This window comes from Micropterus salmoides, unplaced genomic scaffold (genome assembly GCF_014851395.1).
Source record: "Micropterus salmoides isolate LMB-PRFRI ecotype aquatic unplaced genomic scaffold, ASM1485139v1 Ms_hic_scaffold_10, whole genome shotgun sequence".
Classification (NCBI taxonomy): domain Eukaryota; kingdom Metazoa; phylum Chordata; class Actinopteri; order Centrarchiformes; family Centrarchidae; genus Micropterus; species Micropterus salmoides.
In genome coordinates, this window is record NW_024040041.1 from 7,385,307 (window position 1) to 7,403,417 (window position 18,111).

At 41.9% G+C, this 18,111-nt stretch overlaps 3 protein-coding genes across 4 annotated transcripts; 1 reads left to right on the forward strand and 2 right to left on the reverse strand.

Moving 5' to 3' along the window:
- Nucleotides 1-702: 702 nt before the first annotated feature.
- On the reverse strand, nt 703-9,729 carry znf653 (zinc finger protein 653). 2 transcript variants are annotated; one of them, XM_038693335.1, is made up of 10 exons: nt 9,327-9,729; nt 9,111-9,151; nt 7,517-7,834; nt 6,879-7,399; nt 6,591-6,768; nt 4,303-4,387; nt 4,049-4,166; nt 3,838-3,952; nt 3,659-3,758; nt 703-3,362 (listed from the first exon to the last, which is right to left on the reverse strand). In XM_038693335.1, the coding sequence occupies exons 1-10, from the start codon at nt 9,620-9,622 to the stop codon at nt 3,185-3,187; spliced, it is 1,950 nt and encodes a 649-aa protein (XP_038549263.1). In that variant the 5' UTR covers nt 9,623-9,729; the 3' UTR covers nt 703-3,184. The 2 variants fall into 2 exon arrangements, with proteins under 2 accessions (XP_038549263.1, XP_038549274.1); XM_038693346.1 differs by having other exon boundaries at nt 6,888-7,399; nt 9,327-9,727.
- Nucleotides 9,730-9,769: 40 nt separating this feature from the next.
- On the forward strand, nt 9,770-13,555 carry swsap1 (SWIM-type zinc finger 7 associated protein 1). Its single transcript, XM_038693374.1, has 2 exons — nt 9,770-10,236; nt 11,023-13,555. Exons 1-2 carry the CDS (start codon nt 9,967-9,969, stop codon nt 11,575-11,577), a joined length of 825 nt encoding a protein of 274 aa, XP_038549302.1. The 5' UTR covers nt 9,770-9,966; the 3' UTR covers nt 11,578-13,555.
- epor (erythropoietin receptor) lies at nt 12,032-17,716 on the reverse strand. Its single transcript, XM_038693361.1, has 8 exons — nt 17,200-17,716; nt 16,868-17,003; nt 16,525-16,691; nt 15,827-15,978; nt 15,555-15,711; nt 15,332-15,419; nt 15,105-15,192; nt 12,032-14,755 (listed from the first exon to the last, which is right to left on the reverse strand). The coding sequence occupies exons 1-8, from the start codon at nt 17,300-17,302 to the stop codon at nt 14,015-14,017; spliced, it is 1,632 nt and encodes a 543-aa protein (XP_038549289.1). The 5' UTR covers nt 17,303-17,716; the 3' UTR covers nt 12,032-14,014.
- Between the last annotated feature and the right edge of the window lie 395 nt (nt 17,717-18,111).

Genomic DNA, 18,111 nt, shown 5'->3' on the forward strand with positions numbered 1-18,111 from the left:
AGTTGTTTTAAACTCTAATCTTAACTTTAAGAGTCTTGTTAATAACATAACTATCACTTGAAAAAAGTTAAATAATTTATATCTTATGTTGCTTCTAAAAAACTGCTTCATTTATTCATTGACATGAGTGGGGATGCTTGGAGAGAGCAACCAAAGTGGTGAGCAACCATGACCACTCAAGCCGTAGCGGCTGTTTTTCCATAGCATGGTAAACTAAAACTAAAGTTGTTTGCATTGATGACGTATTGGAGGTGTGGTGGTTTGCACAAACCATGGCAGAGTAGAATGCTCTCTTTGATAATAACCCTAACCAACTAAATGAAGGCTCCAGCATTCAAAACGCAGCTGAGTACTTTTTGGTATTCAAATGACCTAATTGGCTATAAGTGCATGACTGAATAAACTTTACAATTGTATCTTTACTTTTTGAAGCACTTAATAGTTTGACTTCCAATTATGTTTCTGAGTACAAGGTGGTGGTTTTCTAATGTTGTAACGTTTAATTACTTGTAGACAGCTGACAGGTAGGAGTCTCTGACACCAGGTTTTACTAAATTTGAGTCTCTCAGACTTTGGCCTCACATATCTTGAACTGTACGTCACTGACTCAATAGAGAAAGAAGTGAGGAAAGTAGCTGATAAGAATAGGTGTGGAATGGGCCTATATGAAGTAAATGAATAAATACTACTCACATATTCAAATTCATTTTTAAAATCCATTTTATATTAATAAATATTTCACTCTTAAAATCCAAAATGTTACTTCTAATCATGAATTTTCTTAGAACTCTTACCAGTACACTATGTTCCCCAATGCTAAACCTTATATTTACGCAGACATCCAGCATCCAGAGCAAGTCTAGCATTCAGGTGACACAGTTTCCTAAATTAGGCAAGAGGCAAGAACACGCTGCATATTTTTAACGATTGTTCCAAACAAATGTCTTTCAGAAAAAAATAAGGGTCATTGTATGAGGTGTCATGCCCCCCGCACCCACACACACACCTTAGAGCAAATTATTCAAGAGGCAATGACACGCTGCATATTATTAACCATTTGAGTTAAACAAATGTCTTTCAGAAAAAAGATAAAAATACACATACGGGTCATACTCACATATTTTAGTGATTCATCAGTTAACAAAATTGACAGGAGAGAAAAAAGTGCATTTGCTTAGAAACTATAATACAGACGGAACACAAGAAAGGAACACAAGAGAACTGAGCTGAATTTCCTGAGAAATATTCACATTAAACTCACAGAATTTCTCGTCGGTGCCTGTGAGTCTGGACACTGGGACGGTGAAAATAGATAATAGGAAAATGAAAGATAAACACTGCTCTCCTGGCCCACACAACAGATGGCCAATTTTTGAATGACTGAAATGGAAGAACCTATATTTGTGTCAGTACAGGCAGTGAAGTGCAACCCACAACGCTCAAACCTCATGTCAATTATACAGCCTTAATTTCATGTACATTTAACACCCACATATGTCATGATATCTTAACCACCACACTGGTATTAACAGTAATTTGTCTTTTTGGTTTATTTGACCAAGCGATTATATTTAAATGATTCTTAAAGGTGGAGTAAGAAATTCTGGTAAAGTAATTACAGTTTACTTGGTTGTGGGTTAGCATACTGTTGTTACAGTTGCTGCTGCCAACCATAGCTGCCAACATGAAGTTAACATGAGAGGGCGAGACGATCCCAGAGCCAGTAATGTTACACCTGCTCCTCATGTTGGCAAACAGGGAAGTAAGCTGAATGTCTGTGGGCGAGTCATTAAATATTACCTGACAAAAAAATCATGGCTGGAATAGCCACTTTGTTTATTTCCCATTTACAGTATTTTGGATTAGAATCGCCTACCCCACCTTTAATTTTTAACGGCCCATTACAGTGTTTTAACCCATTTAATACAAATGATGTGCCCCTTATAACTGCAGAACACTTTCCAAAGCGTACAAAAATGTTTGCCCAATATTTTCTATCAAACCTTTAATTGACCATTTGCCCCTCCCCAGATATTGTTGGTACGCCGGTGTACATGCGCTTTACAGCAGTAATGGTGGCAGATTTACCACTCAAAATTCTTTGAAACAATGTGTTCTTGATTTCAGACAGAGGTAGAAAAAAAGCAGCCCCTCATTTTTAGCCGACTACCGTCAATTTTGCCACTGAAATTATAACTGCTGCTGGTAGATTTTATCAGCTGTAACTAGCTAGCTAATTAAGCTAACGTAAGCTACATGAGTTGAGAGCTTGTACTAAGAGCTAGTTATTAAGATACTAGTATTTTAAGTATGATAGAGAAAAATGTATGATTACATTGTTCGCATTCATATTTTAAAATCAGTATGTTTTACGTTTAACATTACAAGAGAAAAGGCATTTAGGATAAGAACTGACCAATGTGTTTTGGTGAAGGTTAACACTATCTCGGATAACAAGTTTAGCTGGGGTTCCTTTCCCAAATAACATTAGCTGTTAGCGTCTGATATAGTAGCATCCCAGACAGGCTCCATGTAATGTAGCCTATAACAACATAAATAATGTAATATGAAATGCTTCTGCCATTGGAAGTAACAACAAGTTGCTATTGTAGGTAGTAAGCTAGTCAGCCAGCCATGCTAACGTTTGGAGCTTCTCTTAGAGCAGATAAACATGCTTTAATCCATTTACTTCCAACCATTTTCTTTTACACTTCTGCTCTTGTGATTTTGGAGTTACAAAAAAGCATGAAACCATCAGCAAAAATCTTTATATATGGAGTTATCTTTCTTACTATAGCCATGCACACCGCTTCAATATGCCGGACCAAACTGTCATGGTTGTTAAACTATGAGCTTTTTGTGGGGAGGGACTAAGCGAATGGTCAATTGTACATCATTACAACACCCCCCCCCCCCCCCCCCCGTACCAAATAAGTTCAAATCCCATGTTTGGGCCCTGTACTTTGCAACAGTGTGTGTCCTGCACAGCGGTTAGACAGGCCCACGTTTGTCTTAAACCACTGCTTATGTGTTCACAGGTGACGTTCATATCATCCTGGACATGACAGGCAAGACAAACACAGCAAAGGAAAGTCCGTCTCTTCACTGGAAGTCTCCCTTTGGTTTCCGGGGGCCAACCTGTCTTTTTGTCTTGTTTAGCTCCTATCACCAGTGTCTGAACTCCTCAGGTCGCTTGCTTGTCTGGGTGGCTCTTTAGCTTATGGAATTTAACGCTGTCCAGCTTCTCGAACCTCTTCTCACAGAATTCACAGGTGAAGTTGTAGTGGGCCTCTGTAGTGTGTTTCTTCATGTGCCAGTTCAGGGACGCACGCTGGCGACACTGGTAGCCACAGATTTCACATCTGACAGATGAGGTGGGAAAGAAGACAAGAAGGAAGGAATAGGGAAGAAAAGAGAGGAGTGGCGATCATGTAGATTTTGGGCCATGTTGTATTTATTTATTTATTTTTAAATCAAATTTAAATTAATTAATTAAAATTTTTAAATTAAATTTTAATTTCTGCATTATGGTGAAATAATTAATCCAGGATCAAGAGTCCATTAACCCTATACTGATTCACAAACTGGAACTTCGGTCTAACCTGCTCGGTGTGAAAACGTGCAGTGATTAAATCTGTTTTCAGCATTAGTTACTCACTGGAGTGGTGTTTCTCCTGTGTGGGTCCGCCTGTGAACCTCCAGGTGATTCTTACGCTTAAATGATTTTCCACATGTCTCACAGATGAAATCTCTGACCCCTGTAAAAACATTCTGTTACATTTAGAGGTTTAGGAAGATGAGATTCCGGACATGACAATTGTGTCTTTGCGAGCCCACCTGAATGGATGATCATATGTCGATGCAGGTGGTTTGACAGGTAGAACTTTTTCCCACAGCCTGGATGGGGGCAGACCTTGGTCCTCCCTTTCCTGTGAACTAGGTTGACGTGATTCTAAAGAGAGTGGGGAGTGAACCAAAAAGATGGTTGTTTTAATCTTCAGCTAAACAAACTGAAGCTTAGTGTGAATGGATAAATGTGTTGTATTACCTGAAAGCTGCTAATAGCTACGTAGACCTGACTGCAGCCCTCATACGGACAGTGGAACATCTTGAGCATCCCATCTGCCTCTATGACGGGGCCTCGCCTGTTTCTCTTTGACCTGACGCTGCAAAAACAGACACTGGAGGCTTAGTACCCAATGACAAGAAGACAATATGTGGAGGAGAGTTGGATCCTTCTCAGTCTGTCTGAATATCACGTGCACTGAAATTCACCATGTGGAGTATATGTGGGTGACTGACCTGCTCAGACTCCGCTGCAGCTCTCTGTCACTACTCAGCTCCAAAGCGTCAACAGTAGGCTGCAGCAGCTGTTTATCACTCAGACCTGCAGAGAAACAGTGTGTGAAATCATGATTACAAAATGACTCATGCGGATATTGGCTGAATCAAAACGGCCATCCTCCAGAGTTGAGGACTGGGTACTCGAGGACTATTATAATAGTAGTCTGCTGGGCACACATTTTCACAAACAAAAATGCATGAATTAAAGCTACCACTAATCCACTACTGTTATAGGAATATCAGGAGTTGGGTGCATAAACAGTTGTCAAATTATTAGTAGTAGGAGTATTTGGTCATATCCACTGGCGCCCCTGATCGGATTGATCTTTTCATAGCTAAATAATGAAATGATATTTTATATATTACATCTTAATTCAACTTCTGGTCTGCCATGTCATCAAAAAGAATGCACACTGGTGTCCTGATATGATGAATGCTGGTGGTGATGTTCAAGACATGATATGGAACATAAGAAACCTGGTTATTCTTATCTCTGTAACATTATCCAGGTTTCTGAACGTTTGAAAAGGAGCGTCTTTGACTCCCCAACATCCCAGACACTTCCTTACTGAAGTGCAGGGAAACCAGTTTCCCTTTCATGACCCAATATAATGTTTATTACATTATACAGCTTACAGGGGCTACAAAATGGTCGCATGGAATTGGTAAAACAATTAAGATATCTTTGTCAGCCGATCAGCTCTGCATTAAGAAAATATAACCTGCATCACAGCTTTCCTTTCAGGATTTTCTACAACATTGTGCACAGTGTCATATATTATTTGTACAATATCCAAAGAGGACGTCAGTGTGAATGTCATGTCAACAGCCACGTTACGCCGATTGTTTTGTGGTCGTAAGTGTGTGAGTCACTATCTGTGAGAAAAAGAGAGCACTCCATTTTTTAAAATTTATTCTCATAACTGAAATTGCAAGTTATTATTACTAAAGCTAGTACACCCAAGTGCAGGACTAAGAGGGGGAGGAGACTGGATTCACATAAAAGAGGACTAAGCTATTTATTGCAGGGTTAAAGGGACGGGGAAGAGCGAGGCAGAGCGGAAGACTAGATGTGCGCAGATCCAGGTTGGTGGCTGCTGTGCAGAGCAGGGGGGACCGTAGCTGAGAGTCCAGAGGGTAGCAGAGCCGAGCAAGTCCAGAGCAGAATACGGGAATAGGGGTCTGGGGAGAGCAGACGGGATGAGCGCTATTTCCGGTAACCGAAGTAAAACAACATGTTATTATGTAAAATTATGATGTTCTTGTGTTTATTGTAGCCTACAGTTTACTGAATTTTGTCTGTTTTGATCTGTAATGAAATTAAGAAATTGTAAAATTAATAATCCCCGTAACTGCCACACTGCCGTTGTCATCACTCAGTTTAAAGTGCTCACACACAGCTGATGGTCTGCATTTTGTTTTCCTCTTGATGTGAACTGGAGTGTTACGTTCACTGAGGTGAGAGGAGGTCAGACATGGGAAAAAATCCTGAATATTCACATGTAACAAAAAACCTACACAACGAAAGAATATTCAAATATTCGTGTCCAGCCTTAGTGCGGCCATTCAAGTGAGCGTTTTTTCCAGCTGTCATCCCAGGACAGCAGGAAAATGAGTGCATTGACCCAAAGCCTTTGGATCCCCACTTTCACTTTCATTTCAGCGTGTAGAACATCAAAACTTTTTCCATTATATCTTGTGTACATAATGTACATGCAACGTCTTATCACAGTTTAGATCAAATGACAGGATATTTGCATGGAACATAAACAACCACCTGGCTGGTGTACGCAAATCAACAGGTCACAAAATATGTGGCAGCTAGTATTTCAGTTTCAGTTCAAAATATAACAGCTTATAAGATCAGCCTCACACTCCTATCAGCATCACAAGTGTAGTGCAGAGTGAGCAGTGGTCTTTTTTTAACCATGCAATGCAGAATTAATCAAACTGCCACTGTAAAGACTTTTAAAAGGTCGATTTGATGTCAAAAATTCTTCCTGATCTTTGGCATGCCTGTAGCTGGTGGCTCCATAGGCAACAGCAAGACTCGCTTACATCTACAAACGGTCCTACATCATCATTTGCAGTCTAAAGTCTGTCTGCAACCGGACTCCCCGTTGCGGACTTCACAGGTACACAGACGCATATAAATTTGGGAATCTGCATGTGCAGGAAATCCCCTATTTGGATTCAGCCATCCTCTATGCATTGAATTGCGCCCAAAAATACCAAGTATAGCGCACCTGTCATGGAGTCTTCATCCTCTGCTGGTCGGAGTTTTGAGTCAGACGTGCAAACCTGGTTGTAGGTGACACCCCCGATGACAGTGCAGGTGACTTCCTCCACGTTTCCGCCGCCCATGTTGAGCTGGATGCCCTCCGATGCCAGGGCCTCATAGCTGGGGCCAGTGATGATAATTAACTAGGGATGGAAAATAATGGACAAACAAACTGGTAACTTTTGAGAAATGAAAAAGCATATAGTAGTAATAGTGCTTAATGTGGTCTAACATCTCTACAAGGTACTCCTACCTCACCTACCTGTGAGCCTTCCAAAGTGCTCCTCTGGTCAGGAATCCCACAGCTGGTCACCACCGTCTGCAGAGTGTGAGGGTCAAACAGCTCGCTCTGCTCTTGTACTTGCATGGGCGGCGGGACTGACAGCTCCGCCTGAGCTCCCAGTTGGACTGAGCCACTAAAGCTCTGTGACAGCACCGAGTCCCCGCACGTCTTCTCCAGTTTATCTGCTGAGGACGCCGTCACGGTAACACACTCGTACCCGTGCGATACAGTCCTGATCTCCTCTTCTCCTCCGTCTCTGCCTCGCCTCAGATCCTCAGCCTCCTCCTCTGAGGGGAGGGTGTGAAATGCTGCTGCGGGGGAGCCTTGCTGTCCCTCCATGACCATCTCCATCTCCCAGACAGGCTGTCCTGTCAGGGGAACATCCTTGGAAGAGGCCTCTATACTGGGCTGGTGGTTCAGAGGTGCAGTCTGTTCTACTGGGCTAATGTTTGAATGTTGTACCTCGGAAACATCGACACTTTCTCCTGCATCTACAGAAAAGCAGATAAATCAAAGGAACTTGTTGATCATCAAGGGATTCGGGATTTACCAGCCACCAATAAATAGCAAACTACTCAGAATATCAACACTGAAAGTAAAAATAAAACCTTTGAACTGTTTGTTGGCCTCCTTTCTCCTCTTCCTGCTCACTACACCTTTAGCCATGAGCACGTCTGTTTGTGCTGCACTCTCTCCGTCCCCTTCTCTGTTCACTTCCTCTTCATGTTCAGAGTCACTTGCCTCCCTCGGTGGTGAGAAAAGGTACTGCACAAATGAGTGGTTAGAGTCACACTGCCAGATAGCAGTGGTAGAGAAGTTGGGCTGGGGCTCCAGGGCTCTGAGCTGGGGCTCATGAGGGCAGGAGCGGGAGTGCTCCTGGTACCAGCACACCAGGCTCTGGAGGCTGGACACACGCTCCTTCCTGCCTGGGAAAAAATAAAAGTCAGATGAAAGGACAATCGCAGATGAGCGAAGAACTGGTTTTGTCAAATTTGTTTGAATCTACATGTGAATCCCTTGCTGAGTTCTGTATCTACGAGAGCAACAACTCTTTGTGCAAGAAAAAGACAACATACACACAATATTCTTTCCTACGGAAGCCCATTTTGCCAAGAAAAGAAAAGATAAATCAATGAAAAGTTAGGACTGAAAAAATACAAATTGAACATCTAGAGATACCAAGTCATAATTATGAGGCAAGATCAAAAGTTTAGTCAGATATTAGGTCCTACCTCTTGGTGCTGCAACTAACCCTAAATGTTATTTTCATTAACGAAGAAATTGAAGATTAATTTTTCATAAAATGGTTAAAAAACGTCAAACTTTTCTAAAGCCCAAGGTTATGTTCAATTATGTATTACACTGAACAAAATTATAAGATGTCCAGTCATAGTTTTGAGCCATTAAGTCTAAATGAATAAAAATATAGATTAGTAAACGGTAAAAATCAAACTTGCAAATTATCATTTCATAATTATAACTCCTTCCACTATCTCAATATTTGACGTAATAAGTAAAATATACTTAGTAAGACAAAAATATAACTTATTTACCGATATTGATATTTGGAAGTTTAAAAAAATCTGGTTTGCTCTTTGTGGCGGCTAACTATATAAAGGCAACACTGTCTCTAAGTTACATCAAACAGTATACTGGCCAATGTGTGGACCTGGCTGATTTATTGGTCCAGCTGTACTTATAATGTTTTAAATGTGTGTAAATGTACTTATTATCTCATAATTTGGACTTTGTCTCATAAAATTGATTTGGAAATTTAAATGACTTAATCATTTGGGTTTTAAGTAAGTAAGTGTATTTTTATTTTGTCATTCATCAAAGGTCATGCATTTCTCTTCTTACCTGGTACTTGCTGACCGTTGAATACAGCAAGACTTATTGATGCAGGATTAGTAGTAGGTCTTTGTGAAATGTAAACAATCTTCAATGTCTACCCAGGCTGACATTGTAAGTCTTAAGTCTACAGGTGTAATGAGTTATGAGTTTACCCACATGAAACCAGATGACTGCTGGCCCACAATGTTCTGTTTCTCAATCAATCATATAAGCAAACAGCAGCAACGCAGACTTAAGGATGAAAAGATGAAGATATTTATCTTACATAAACAACCTGTCCACTTAAAATGTATTATAAGAGAAGCATCTCACACCTCCCAAACCCATGTGACTGACACGGCAACTTACCTTTTTTCTGTTTTACAGAGACTTCTGGAGACATCTTCTTCCTGTAATGTAGAAACACGTACTTAGGTCGGGTTAGGCAGAGTAAAACACCTCCTCGACTAGGCAGGGAAATCTTTTATTTTGGCTGACAGAATAGAGTGACTAGCTAACAATATCACGGAAGATGCGCCCGGACTCGTTCGGTAGCCATCTGTGCGCTGTTTTAACTGGGCTTACCCGCAGTATTTCTGCTGGTATTTCTCTCCATAGGTGGAGTTGAGCAGGATCAGGTACTCTGCCAGTCCAGCATCACTCAGACTGGTCCGCCTGCGGAGCTCACTCCACAGCTTGTGCGACTCTCCCAGGTACACCCTCCTCACATCGTACTTTTTTCGGGATTCAAGCCGCCTCTGAGCTCGGTCCGAGTCTGTGAGCCTGGGCCGTCCTCTGCAACGCCTCAAAACACATTTCCCTTGGTCCCCAGCTTGGTCAGCATCCAGGGGAACCTCCAAGTCTGCCAGGCTTTGCGCCATCTTGGCCTCAACAGCTGATGTTGTAACCTGGCGTCCCGGAAGTTGTCAGACCGAACAGGAAGCACCGGTACAGACGCCTTTTTCTGCTTAGTCTTCCCACACCACGGGTTTGTAAACTTTGCCGAAACTGACATGTGTATTTCTCGGCCAAAATACTGAGAGAATAACCTACTGTGTTCGCCGAGGAACCGCAGCGGAACGGGACATTACACGGTGTTTTTCACACGGACCACAGCTGCACGGACACACATGTGCAACATGTAAACAGACGCAGGAAACTTCGCTGTGGACATCGTTATCAGATGATTTAAGTAGAGAAAAGTGTGTGTATCATTGTGTCGGTCATGACAGACATTTTAACACTTGTGTTTAGGACTTTTATGTCACAGACGGACGTGAGGAAGGACCTCGACGTCGCTCCGCCGCCACCGACCACCTGCAGCACGCTGCTGGTCGGAGACAACAACATCAGCCGCTCTGTGCTCCTGCTGGCGGCCGTGACAGCTGCCTCAGAGATGGACGTCAAAGTGGTGTTTTTCACCCAAACACAAATTCAAAGCCTTCCGGTGGCTTTGCAGAAATGTGTTCCCAGCCTGAGCCCAGAGAGTTTAAAGGTAGAGACCACTTTCCTCCCAAACTGTGCTTCATATATTTCACCTCAATAAGTTACCCATTCTAAAGGGAGTAAGTTGTAACTAATTTATTTATTTATGGATAATAAATTATTTATTAATGCTTGTTAAAGCATTTCTGGCTCGTGAGTATCCCCCTCTTTTCTTAGTAATGGTCATTAAGTTATTTAAAGTCTTTCATTTTAACTCTATAAAAAGGGTGCGTTATGAGAAAGTGGTGCCATGTTTTTTTCATTAAATACCTATCTCACTGACACAGTAATGGTTGTGCATATTTGCACTTTCATTTGTTTGGGTTTTATAAACTTGTTAGAAAATAGAATTATTTCGAAGAAGTTAATGAAGTTTTTTAGTTTAGTGAAGCTTGATAGAGCTCATTTTGAGAACACTCAAAATAAATTAAAATCCATAGATTTTCATATCATGGAACACGCTAATTTGATAAATAATTTTAATCTTAACATTTAATCTATTCATAAAAAATGTTTGCCATAAAGTTGACAAATTAAGCAGACATTACAGAACTTACGGTATATCACATTATGTCAGATGGGAGCACATTAAAGAGCAAACAGCAAGCAGTGGTGTGTGAAAACAAAACAAGACACATGAAGATGTTGCATTGAGAAATTGCGATGGGCATTTTCCCGCTAATCTTCAACATTTCATAGATTAAACAGTTTATGGAGTGTCTGACCAGCTACCTTGACTCAATCAGCTTCTGTCTGTCAATTCAGTTTCTTCTTTCTTTGTTGTTTTTTTTTAAAGAAAATCCAGTTTTCCTATCCCAGGACAGTGGAGGAGCTTTTGCAGCAGGTGGCCAGCCTTCACGAGTCCACCAACACGTCTCCCACACCTCCCTCGCTTATCATAGTTGACAGACTGGAGGGCTACCTGTGTGGGACTGGAGGCGGCAGCCACTCTGGATTTCACCCAGGTGAGCAGTCCTGCGCTGCACACCTGTCTGCGCTGCTGTACGACAGTGCTGCCTTTCTCACACAAATCCTGAGACAACGCACCTCGAGCTCGGGCCCCTGCCGTGTCATCGCCTCTTTCCAGTCAGAAGTGGAAACTGGGCACACTGCCGAGGAGCCCATCCTTGATGTTCTTGATCGCTATTTCCCAGTACGCTGTACTCTGGACAGAGACAGGAGCTATGAAGCCATAGCAGCTGGACTACAGGAGGTGTGGCACCTTTACCTTTCTGGAACAGGCACCACAGAGGCCTCTAGTGCCAAAGACTGTGAGGACACGACTGGCGTAGCCCAAGAGTGGCAGCTGTTAATTTCTCCTGATGGTTTAATGGAGTTTAAGTCGGTTTGAAAATATCTATTCCAAAGACTTTAGCAAGTGTTCACTCAAGGAGTAGTTTTGTTCTGAGAAATGGCTAGTTTATAAGCACATATCCGATTTAAATTCAAGCAGAGAGGTATGTCCAGTGGAGATGACTACTGTGATATACTCCAGTATAATAGGCCTTATCTTCATGAGAATTCTTTCATGAGCAAAACAGTGTTTTCAACCATGCCTTTCCATTCCTTTAACTCAGAAGTTCTTGCCTTTGCTTTGACTGTCACGGCTCCTCTGGTACAGTGTCGTGTAATAGAACCAAACGGCGTTGCATTATCACTGACACAGCACGATGTGCTCTGGTGTTCAGCTTTTCAGGTACCAGTTAACAGCACCACAGTGGTTGCAGATGTGCAACATTTAATGAGTTGAATTTCAAACACGCAAATAAAATCTTACACAATAAAAACATCTACATAGACATTGAGGAATGGAATTGTTTTAAATTTAAATAAATTAAAACAATACACAGTCAATACACTTAGACATATGTTCTGTATAGCGTATTTAGGTTTTTTCTTCTTTAATATGCCCTTAATCATTTTGTGACCCCTTAGTTTTATGTTGCAAGTCTTTGAGAGGTCCCCTGTCCCTGAGGTTGGGAACCACAGATTTACACAACACTGGAGTGAGACACTGGACTTAAGTGGCTGATATCACAGTTTAAGTATTTTACAAATCAAAAAATAATATAGAAAATACTTATTTTGAAAAATAAACAATATTTATTTATACAGAATATTATTTTCAAAGTTTCTGAAAATGAAAAACAGGGAACAAAATATTACTGTACTTCAAAGTAAACTCCTAATGAGGAAATACGCAATATGTAACCTAACAAGAAGACATTTGCCATTTAAGTGTGGCAAATGTAAAACTTTCTCTTAAAATATATGTTGCAAAACTCGGGGGGGAGAAAACTGATAATAGGCTATCCACAAATGTAAAACAATGGGTAACCCTTTTTATTATTATTATTTTTAATAAATCTTTAAGTGCTCTTGTGACAAATATGCAACAGTTTGTAAGAGACAGACTGTTGTGGGTTCTGAGCTTTAAACCTTTGTTTCCTTTTTGTGTCACACTATACTCAAAACTATGCTCAAAGTCAACAATGTATAGAAATGTAGTTAGTTATATGCATATATGAATGTATTTGTTTTATATACTTTTTTCCTAAGCCACAAAAGAAAACAAGCATGAAAAACATATGGAAATTGTTCGGTTTGATTTCAAAACTGCAATGAATTTAAATGTTTTGAAAATTTGTGTCATGGTTAAAACTGTACTGTACATGTTCTGCTCTACAGAGGGCAGCAGTGACTAAAAACACAACTTAAACATGATAAGAAATAGACTTAGTAACAACTACAGTTATCTGCAAATGAATACTGACTTAAAACCTTCCTGCACCTCCTACAGTAGTAGTATTTCATTTTTGCTCTGTGTTTAGGAAATGGCAACAACTTTGAAAAACACAAAAAGCATCATAATATTATTTACAAATACAGTGAGTTTCTTCACATTTGGAAATTACATTGACAGCTGTATAACTTAAATTTGAGGGTATTTTAAAGTATAAGGCTGGTAATGTTCTATATATATATTTTTTTTTTTGTCAACAAATCCTCCTAACAATAATGTCTTACTCTGTTCTCTCATTATTTTCTCTCTCCTACCCTGTCTGTGCAACCCCTCTGGTCCAGACTGAAATATCTTGACAATTATGTGATGGATTGCTTGATTCTTCTACCATCATCATAAGGTCTAAATAGTACCGATACTGTGGTTTACTGTGCTTTGCGTTTAGTTGTAATTAGCAAATGTTAGCATGCTAACACGCTTAAACATTATACCTGCTAAACAGTTGCATGTTGACATAGATATCAAGACAGTTTGGGGATTATAGAGTCGGATGTGAGGATTAAAATGCTGTGCACTGACAATATCACTAAATGTCTACTTTGTATTTTAACCTAACAGCCATTCTTTCGTTTAAGCTCAAAATTAACACTCACCATGGAAACACTCAGGGAGTTTGCACCCTCAGCTTCAATTATGGTGAATTATAAAAGAAAATCCCGATCTGATCTACAGGATAGAATAACTCCAGATCAGCACGCAGACTTTTGCATTAAATGTCAAGTATTTGCTGCCATTTGTGTGTAATGGTATTGTCCTGTACAGCTCAGATGATTTGGATAAAGTAAAAATGCTGTGCATGTACATCCAGTGGACTCTTCCTTCTTAAGTCCTTTAGCTTACACTTTGGTGTAAGTCAGCTTCCAAATCCTTGGTACGCTTTTCTTAACAGTTAAGGCTATGTAGCTTTGGGTGAATATCCCAATACCCTTCACTGAGCGTGCTTCAAGGCTTAGTCCATGTGCAGCCTGTCCAACTTAGCTCCTTATCAGCCGTCATCATGGAAAGGGTGCTGCCTCGACAGGAAGGGTCTTCTATAAGCAGGGATCTCGTTCTTGTAGTCATTGGCGTAGATAACCAATTTTCCAATGTCGTCTACTCTGCTCATGGGGCTGTAGTCCATAGAGACCCCAGAATCTGCCACTGCCATGTAGGTGTACCCTGGGCCTTTGGACATCCAGGCTTGGTTTGGGTACTCAAAGCTGGACTGTGATGAAAGTCGACCCGACCCGGAGCTCTGCGGCACGGATCCCAGGTCAGAGTAAGATTCACACAACGCTGTCTTTCTAGAGGCAAAAAGCACCTCCAGGGGTGAGGTCTCCTCGAGAATGTCATCCAGGTGTTCGTCTGCATTGTGGTTGTTGGCACTGAGGGTGACGTAGGCGTCTTGAGACTCCAGCATGGAGGACTGGGAGCAGGGGACGGGGTTCTGTTGGAGCGCCCGTAAGCGGTCCATCAGCCAGTGGTCGTGTGGTGTGGCTCTCCATTCCTCTGTCAGACATGAATCACCTCTTTGCAATGGCTCGGTCTTGTTCAGCCCTTTCTTTACATCCGTGTCCTCCTTCCTGCCTGTGGTCAAAGCTTCAGAGGCCTTCGGTGGCAGAGGCGGGGAGTGCTGTGGGGGGCAAAGGCTGAGCTCTGACAGGACTTCCAGTGGAGATGGGCATTCTTCTAAGTTGAACAAAGCTGGAGTCAACCACAAGCCTCCATTGGTCTGCCCCAACCACTTCTGTACAAAAACACAACAAAGGATAATGTAAACTCGATTAAAATGTCTGGCTTTGACAGCTAGAAGGAGGCTGAAATTTTTGGTATTGAGTATAATGTCTCAACAACTATTGGATGGATTGCCATGATAAGCACAGGCATCACGATGAGTTCTAGTAACTTTAGTGATCTCTTAACTTTTCATCTAGTGCCACCGTCAGGTCGATGCCCAGTTCTTTAGTTTATCACTAGTTAGCAAACATTAGTACGCCAACACGCTAAACTAAGACGGTGAACAACGCGGTAAACATTATACATTGTCATTGTGAGCATGTTAGCACACTTAAATCAGCAGCTTGTCTTGTTCTCACCTGAAAGTCCCCACCATAAACAGTAAAAAGGCCCTGGAACTTGCCGTCAGGAGTTGGAATAGTTGGCCAAATCTTCTTTGTAAGAAACCTGAAAAGAGCACAGATGCTGAAAATATAATTCTACAGTTTATCATTTTTTTCATTAATCCGTACTGTAAGATAATGACAGAGGGAAACAAAAGATTTTTGTGGCTAGTAAAAAAGCTATGTGTTCCTGGTTGACTGACCTGCGATGGAACAGGAGCAGAGTGAGAGACAGCACAATGAGGACAAAAGAGATGATGAGAGTCAGAGACACGAGGAGTATGTCGAGTTCTGGAGGAGGCAGAGAATGATCAATTTCATTGCAACTGTAACAATGTGGGACTGTATATTCCCTTTCAAGACATGCCTTTGCTGATGGGAATATAACACGTTTGTATTGCATACGGTATGTGAATGAATACTAACCTGCAGGCAGTGTTTTCATGAACACTGGCTCACTCCAGGCACTCCAATAGCCGTTGTAGCTAATCCCGTCTAGCTTTACACGGACTCGCACTTCGTACTTTGTACCGGGCTGCAGGCCTCTCAGGATCAACTCTGAACTGGCTCGTGCCACTTCTACCTGCAAGACAGTCCTTCACATATCAGCGCAGGTCCATTTGTGCACCTGCCAGTCAACCTGCTGCTCAAAGCTCTAACATATCAGGTCATTCAGGACATTAAAATAACTGCCATACCTGCCCCACGTGGCTGTCCGCCGTAGTGTAGCCAATCTCGTACATCATGCTGTCATCCATGTACTTGAGAGGAGGCGGCACCCAGGTGACATTCAGCTGACCTTGCTGGCCCGTGCTGCTCACTGTCACGTTAGCCGGAGGGTCCAGAAGAACTGCCATGCAGATAGACAGGAGGCGGCTTGTTAGGGAGCATTTTTAAGGAAGTCAAGGAACGTTTATTCCTCATCAAAAAGTCTGCCACACCCTGAAACACCAGGAACTTTACATACCCTAATGATGTCAAGCATATTTGGCGCAAGTGTATAATGATTACAGTTATTTAAACCTACAATAACACGTTTGGCCACATACGGACAACGGAAATAAGCTGCCAAACACTGACATATTATCACCTTTTAAGTTGACTTGGCAAACTTGTTGGCAACCAAAACAATGAACTGAAAGACGCTAAAACACTCTGTAGAGCTGAGGGAAACTGCAGATTCAGGTGGTAATTTCATGTGACTTTGCCACGACAAGTGACCGCTTTCATGTCCACGTAGTCATGTTAGTGTTGAATTGTTAAAAAAAAAATCGTTATTGGATTATGCCTCTGTTTTCATCATTCTCACAAACTTTTCAGATTCACTCCTCTAACTGTAGCCCACTGTTTAGTGGAATTTGGAGGCAGCTGCACAGTTTACAGGAAAAGTACTCACACAGAAGCTCCACGAGAAGGCTACGGTTGTGGATCAGTATTCCCTCTCGATGAACTTGTATGTCCATTCGGACAAACATCTGGGTTTGGTTCAGGTGGCAGATGAACAGCTTCTTCCCGCCTGCTGCAGGGAGGACTCTCAGTGGACACTTGCTGCTGTTTTCATTTCTGCTCAGGACAGAGGAAGACAGAAACACTCTGGGTTCAGAGAGAGTTGATTTCCTTAATTCGGACATGGCACTATGCTGAATCGTGCTATTATTTCTGATATATTGAGGACTCACTATATAATGCTCCTGAAACAGTTTTTAAACCTTAAGCAGTAGGAACACCAAGTGACTTACTGGTAGGTGTATGTGAAGCAGTACTGATCCACAGAGCTGGCCCTCTCCTCATATTCCTCCCAGAAGCACGTGAAGTCCTTCCTGCCTTCTGCAAAGCACTTGGGGTTTTCTGGCTCTTCTTTCAGCATCATAAACACTGTGGAGAGGACGTTAAGGGGGCAAAAGACATGTTAGATATGAAATCCAATCACCTATACTGGGAAAAAAAACAACGTGGTGTATTCAACAAATTATTTTTCTAATATACCCAACATTCCCACTTATTGTACTTTAAAGGGTTATGTTTTGCTGTCACTACAGATATCAATAGCCCCGCAAAAATGTTATCCTACCTTTTTTTTCGAAATCTCGTGCGCCTTGGTCGATGGAAGCTGTACGCGTGGCGCAGAATATCATGTAAAGTGCCAACAAGCGGCTCAGGTGATGATATGTCATCCTTTTGTCTTCTCTGTTAACAGCAAGGCTTTGACCTTCTGTTGTCCACTTGCATAACTGGAGAACAACCTGCCACAAACGCGTTTGCCGCTGCTCTCGTCCGGGGGAGGCTTGTTTTTTGTTTAGATACCATGGATAGCGCAACGCGGTTACGCGCCTGCTTGTGAGCGATAAGGTGTGTACAGCCGAGCTGTTTACTTTCTCCCAAAGCCAGCGAAGGAGAGGTGGGGCACGAGCAGTCTCTCACAACTTTTTACTCTCTTGTTGATAGGCGGGAATCACGCGCTCATTGACGTTTACGACTGTCGTGGGTAAGTGAGCCTTTAGACAAGTGCCGTGCGTAAAAGCGCACCACGAGCCAGCCTGCCAGCTAGCTGGCTAGCTAGATGCGCGGAGAAGAGGTAGATAAATAAATTAAAATGATACCTTTTTTAAATATAGATTTTTAAGGAAGATACCCTAACCACCTGTGGGTGAACTGTAGCTCACAGCCGGTAGCTGAACCTGACCCCATTCAGAATGCGATCTGAGGAGGTGGAGCTGAGCTCTTGGCTGGCCCCGCGCCAAATTAATCCCTGCATGTATCCAAGTACCCAAACAGAAACCACAGAGTATAAGATGCAGACCCAAACGGTTTCTTATCTGCTTACTGCACCCACATGTTTTCTTCGTTTGACCAGCATTATCAGAGCTGCAGATACCCCTGTTTCTCCGATAAGTTGTCTAGGGGGCGTGGCGGCCCATCCCCGTCAGTTTAAATGCATTTAAGACCTTATTTATCACATGAAAGGGGAGCGGACAGCCTGATC